Source organism: Nicotiana tomentosiformis, chromosome 5 (genome assembly GCF_000390325.3).
Source record: "Nicotiana tomentosiformis chromosome 5, ASM39032v3, whole genome shotgun sequence".
In the NCBI taxonomy this organism is placed as follows: domain Eukaryota; kingdom Viridiplantae; phylum Streptophyta; class Magnoliopsida; order Solanales; family Solanaceae; genus Nicotiana; species Nicotiana tomentosiformis.
In genome coordinates this window covers 72,433,040-72,439,147 of record NC_090816.1, presented here as the reverse complement: position 1 = coordinate 72,439,147, position 6,108 = coordinate 72,433,040, and the positions used below count along the sequence as shown (strand labels likewise).

The window sequence follows — 6,108 nt, the reverse complement described above, 5'->3', positions numbered from 1 at the left end:
ATATAGCAAATCTCCAGCACTATCTCTTATGCAGTAGCCATATGAACTAGGGCCTGGGTTTCCTTTAGATGCTCCATCAGAGTTGCATTTGAACCAGCCTGCATTGGGCATCTGTCCACAATACTGGAATGTTTGTCAGCCAAGGATATCTAACTCTTTCCAGGAAGTACAGTGTCTTGTTTACTTCATGTATTACCCTCTTTTTTGAGACATCTCCCCAATGTTTCATCTTGTTTCTCCTCTTCCAAAGTTCCCAAGTTATAATGGCAGGAGTTGCTTGGAAGAGTGGCTTTAACTTTGGGCACCATGGTTCATTCCATCATGCTCTAATGATTTGGTGTACTTGTACCATATTTATTATAATTCGAGCTAGTTGTAAGAAGGTTCTCCACACTCTATCTGCTGTTTCACTCTTTAGGAAGAGGTGTTGGTAGGAATCTTCATTTGGAGGTGAGCAACACCAGCATTTAGAGACTATAATGTATCCATTTCTTCTCCATAAGTCATCAGTGGGGATCTTCATTTTCCATAGTTTCCACATAAAGAAAGAGATTTTGAAAGGTAAACCTTTTGTCCACAAGTTGCATAATTCTGAGTTATTTGCTCCTCTATGTCTCATAATACTCCATGCATTGTTAACAGAGAACTTGCCAGATGTAGTTGGCATCCATTGAGGAGTGTCCCATTTTTCACTAGTCTGATCAAATGGCACATTGTGCCTGATGTGGTCTGAGATGTCTTCTGGAAAGTTTTGATCGAGTGTTAGATCATCCCAAGTATTACCATTCCTTAATTCTGCTACATTTTGTATTTCTTCATTTATGTTGAAGTTTTGAGGGAGTACATGATATAGAGGTCCAATGCCTGTCCAGTTCTCATGCCAAACACTTGTGTTACCACTATTTAGTTCCCAGAGAATCTCATGTACAATCTCTTCTCTTGCTTCTAACATTTTCCTTCACACTTGGGATCCTTTTCTGAACTGTACAACAGCAGGCATTTCTTTTTTGCAGTATTTGTTCCACATGAAATTAGACCATAATGATTTGCTGGTTCTAAATCTCCACCATAGTTTTGCAAATAGTGCTTTGGATACATCAAATAGTGACTTTAACCCTATTCCTCCTTCCTCCTTAGGTAGACATATGTTCAGCCACTTGCTCCAGTGTCTGCTTCTTCCTTCTTCCTTAGTGCTCCAAAAGAATCTAGTAAAAGTCTTATGCAAGTGCACCAGGACATTTTTAGGAGGATCCATAACTGAAAGAATGTGAATAGTTAGGCTTTGTAGCACATTCGATATAAGATTTGTCTTTCCTCCAAAAGAAAGTAGTTTCCCTTTCCAAGAATGCAATTTTGCTTTTACTTTCTTGATAAGATCATTGTAGTATGCCTTCCTTCTTCTATTGTAGAAAATTGGACACCCAAGGTAATTAAAAGGAAAGTTTCCCTTTTTAAAACCTGTAACACAACCAACTGAATGAACTAGATTCCTTACCACTTTGTCATGTGTGTAATAAGAGCTCTTGGACTTGTTTATCAGCTGACCAGATGCGTGTTCATACTGCTTTAGTACCTTAACAACTTTCATTAAGGAGTATGGATCAGAGGATGAGAATATTATTGTATCATCAGCATATGCCAGGTGATTCAAAGGATCTGTCCACTTAGGTATTCCAAATCCTATAAACTTCTTATCTTCAAACAATTTGTTCAGTGATCTTGATAAGACCTCTGCTGATAATATAAACAGTGATGGGGAAAAAGGGTCTCCTTGCTTGACTCCTCTGCTGGACTTAAAGAATCCTGAAGCTTGACCATTGATTAAGACTGAGTACCAGTTATTAGCAATTAAGTTCCATATCAGTTTGAGGAAGTGTTCAGCAAATCTCATTTTTCTCAACACATGGATCAAGTAATTCCAAGGCACCCTGTCATATGCCTTTGCCATATCAAGCTTGATAACCACATTAGTTGGCTTGTCTCTCAGTCTGATATGAGTGACTATCTCCTGAGTGAGTAAAATGTTTTCAAATATGCTCCTTCCTTTCACAAAGCCAGATTAGTTGGGAGATATTAGTGATGGTAGAACCTTCTCTAGTCTGTCATGTACCACTCTTAAAATCACCTTATTGATGAAATTGCTAAGACTTCTAGGTCTTAGGTCTGAGAATGTTTGTGCTTGCTGAACCTTAGGGAGTAGTACTAGGGTTGTGTGTGTTATGGATTTTGGTAGTGGAGATCCTGTGTAGAACTGTTGCAGCATGTTATAGATGTCATTTCCCACAGTATCCCAGGAGTGTTGAAAAAACAGACCAGTGAAGCGATCAGGTCCAGTTGCACTGTCCCCACTCAATGCAATTACTGCATTTTTGACTCTTCTATTGTTGGGAATCTACAAAGTTCCCTATTTTGATTATTAGAGATCATGGTAGGGACATTATTTAGTAATTTAGAACTAGTGAACTGTCCTTTCTCTGTGAATTGTGTCTGAAAGAATGTAGTTGCAACATTAGCAATTCCTTCTTGGTCTTCAAGCCCGTCACCATTAGCATTCTGAATCCTTTTCAGTTGCAATTTCTGTCTCTTCCCATTGACATGATTGTGGAAGAAAGTGGTGTTTCTATCTCCTTCAGCAAACCATTTCATACCTTCCTTTTGTTTCCAGTACTGCTCTTCAATGCTCAGGTACCTCTTTAGTGCTGCTTGTGCCTACTGTAAAATTATTCTGTTCTTATTTGTTGGTTCTTCCTCAAAGAGCATCTCTTTTATCCTGACAATATCTTCTATGATTACCAGCTGATTGAATATATCCCCAAAGGTAATTTTACTCCAATGAGATAGGGCAGCCTTCAATCTTTTCATTTTTTGTTTAAACATAAGGAAAGGGTCACCCACAAAGTCTGCAATCCATTTTTGCTTCACTACTTCATTGAAAGATTCATGTGTAGTCCAGAAATTGAGAAACCTAAAAGGTTTAACAAAGTGAGCAACATCTTCCCCACAGGTCATTAGCATAGGTGCATAGTCAGACCCAGTCCTTATGAGGTGTTCCACATCAACACTTGGAAACAAAGAGTTGAATTGCTAGTTGACAAATATTCTGTCTAACCTCTTGAATATGCATTCTTCATTGGATCTACCATCTACCATGTGAAGGGACTACTTGTGTATCCAGTATCAAACAATTCACAGGAGTTGACACAGAAAGAAAAATCTTCATACTCTGGGGGATATACTAGAAGTCCTCCAATCTTCTCTTCTTCATTAAGAATCACATTAAAATCTCCTCCAACCACCCAAGGGAGTTCCATATCAGAGGCAAGGTAATACAGATTATCCCATAATTCTAATCTTTCAAGTGAGGAGCATTTTGTATATACAACTGTCATGATGATGTTCTTGCCAATTCCATGATGTAAAACTTTGATTGTTAGTTGTTGCGCAGTGTCTATTAGGAGCTCCCACTCCACAACAACATCTATGAATAAGCATATCTTCCCATTGATATTTGATAATGTAGTTTCCATACCCAACCTTCTCATGTATTTGTATATGAACCCTTGTTTCTGGAAAGGTTCTAACAGTGCTACAATGCAGAAACCATGTTGCTTTTGCATGTTGATAACCCTTTGAAAGGCCTGTTGAGTATTGACAAACCTTATATTCCATATGAGTGTCTTAATCATCATCTATTTGTGGAGGCTGCCCTCTTGGGCAGAGTTCTTGTTGGTGGTAGTGTTTCTTTGACTTGTATTTGCTTTTTGCCTTTCTTTCCATTTCTGGTTGTCAGTCTAGGAGATAGGTCCCCTTCTCTGACAACATCTTTGAAGTTCCCAACAGTTGATTCCTCATCAGCTTCATCTTCCATATGTTGTTTATCAAGCAACGTTTGTTGAATCTAAATTGGTAGTTCCTTATGTGTAATGATGTCATGTAACACCTGATTTGGAGGTATCAATGGCACATTTAGTTGGATCTGAATTGGAAATCCATTAGCTGAGGCACATACAATTAGCATTGATATTGAGGCTTTATCCACAATTGTGATCCCTATCTGTTCTTCCCCCAATTTTGTAACCATATCACTCTCTGTTTGTAGGTGATAAATCATTGTATCTTTAGATGCTTCTGCAGTAACATGATTGTCCTGCTGCCTAGGCATGTACTCTAACAGAGTAATGTCAGTTTTTCGTATATTCTTCCATGTGTCATTGGTTTGAAGGTCTAAAGCTAAGGTATGTTGTGAGGTGTATGTATGCTTCTTATGGAGCTGCTCCGCAACTGTTAACATTTCCATTGCATCAACCCTGATGTCTGATTCTTGGCAGGAATCACTCCATGCTTGCCTATCACATCTTGTTGCTGTTGTTGATTTTGGAGAGTCCAAACGGCTTTGAGAGGGTATCTCCTGGCAAGCATGATTCATTGGCACATTTAGAGGTTGGAACATAGCAAGGTCTCTAGAAATAGGTGTTGGAGGTATTTGTGATTTAACAGCAGATCCTTGGCATGTGTTCCATTTTAATTGAGTGGTGGGGCTTTGGAGATAGGTGTTGGAGGTATTTGGATGCATGTTATCTTTAGGCTCATTGATGCTAATTCCTGCATTTTGTCTCCTCATAGAATTCCTCTTCAATTGGCCAGGCTTATTTTTTGACTTGGGAGTTTGGATACTGAAATCTTCAGTTTCATGGGCTTTTCCTTTCAGATGTCTTCTTATTTGATCATCCTCCTGGACTGATTATTCCTCTTCTGAGCTGATCATTTCACAATGTTCAGCTTCATCAGCATATTGGTGTAGTTGATGATTGCCAGAGCTGAGGGCAATGGTAGCAGGGGTTGGACAGTCCAACCTATGGTCAGTTAATTGTGCATTAGCACACTCATGCAAAATATGAGGAATCCCAACCCCAGAAGGTACCCCATCCTGTTTGTGAATCGGTTTCTCCTGACATATCTCCATTCCTCCAATAACTTCATTAATAGCACAATTAACATGGGGAATTTGGGATTGGGTATCAAGATTCTGAACATCTATAATATGCTCTATGTGGGGGTTATGGGGATTGGGAACTTGATTCTGAGCCATAGAATCTGTATCATGCTCCAGGGTAGCTGGAGCCAAAGTTGAGGGATTAGAGATCATATCTGGATGTTTGAGCTCATTGATCTGCTTTGTGGTTGCATTATTAGGTTGTTGAGCTGCTTGTTGTTTTGGCAAGTAAACATGTTGTCTTTTATTTTGGGTGTTTCCTTTGAAGTTCTTTTTCTTTTGGATTTGCCATTCTTCTTTGGATGTTTCAGCTACTGCATTTTGGTGCTTTGCTCCTTTTTGGTGTTCTGCTATCAATAGGCTTTTATTTTGGTCTTGAGCATTATTCTTTGGTATATCCTGTTGTGTCTTCTGTTGGCTTTTGCTTGTTCCTGGAACATCTTCAACCTTCTTTTGGTTATTTCCCTGAATGTTACTTGTCCCAGCAGTTTCTTCTTCCTTTCTTCTTTTGATTTCCTCATCTCTGAGTCTAAGTTGGCATGTAGACATTGAGTGTCCCTGATGTCTGTAGTAAGTGCAGTATGCAGGAACATGGTCATACTGTACTTCAAGCCATTGTCCATCTCCATTAACATCTTGGTTATCATCATAACCCAACCAAACATGACTAGGTCTTTCTTTGGTAAGATCAATTTGCATTTTATCTTTGGCCACACTACCTCCGATTTTTTGGAATGATGCTAGATCAAGAAAGAGAGCCTTACCAACAGGGGATAATAGTGGGGTGAGTATTTCCATGTAGGTGTCAGGGTAGCTCAGGAATTACAATCTATGTTGGAACAATAGGGGAATCCTCATTAGGATTGAAAACTGGATTCCATGCTTTTAGTTTCATTATTTGACCTTGAATGTACATGTACTGCTTGGTCCATACTGTTGAGTGATCATACTCATTATCCAAGTCAATGTATACAGGTTTTGCATTGAAATGAGAAATTTTGACACCACCTCTAAGTTCAGTTTGCACTATAAAGCTTTTTCTAATCACATCCATTTTTGGCATAGTGTTAGCAATTTTACCAACCACTGTAAACTTGCATCTATCAGCAAATTTC

General features: G+C 38.9%; 2 protein-coding genes across 2 annotated transcripts; both read right to left on the bottom strand.

The window, feature by feature from the left end:
* Positions 1-319: 319 nt before the first annotated feature.
* On the bottom strand, positions 320-952 carry LOC138892566 (uncharacterized). The gene has a single exon (XM_070176302.1). It carries the CDS (start codon positions 950-952, stop codon positions 320-322), a length of 633 nt encoding a protein of 210 aa, XP_070032403.1.
* A 6-nt stretch (positions 953-958) lies between these two features.
* On the bottom strand, positions 959-4,621 carry LOC138892565 (uncharacterized). Its single transcript, XM_070176301.1, has 7 exons — positions 4,010-4,621; positions 3,749-3,898; positions 3,148-3,638; positions 2,794-3,061; positions 2,437-2,709; positions 2,126-2,392; positions 959-2,008 (listed from the first exon to the last, which is right to left on the bottom strand). Exons 1-7 carry the CDS (start codon positions 4,619-4,621, stop codon positions 959-961), a joined length of 3,111 nt encoding a protein of 1,036 aa, XP_070032402.1.
* Positions 4,622-6,108: the final 1,487 nt, after the last annotated feature.

Bases quoted from the DNA above. Each gene is read 5' to 3' on its own strand.
- LOC138892566 (XM_070176302.1), bottom strand. From the start codon at position 952: ATGTTAGAAGCAAGAGAAGAGATTGTACATGAGATTCTCTGGGAACTA.
- LOC138892565 (XM_070176301.1), bottom strand. From the start codon at position 4,621: ATGAGGAGACAAAATGCAGGAATTAGCATCAATGAGCCTAAAGATAAC. The intron at 3,899-4,009 runs GTATGTGCCTCA...CTACCAATTTAG, and splicing joins CCTCAATATCAATGCTAATT to ATTCAACAAACGTTGCTTGA. The intron at 3,639-3,748 runs GTCAAAGAAACA...AATACTCAACAG, and splicing joins AAGGCAAAAAGCAAATACAA to GCCTTTCAAAGGGTTATCAA.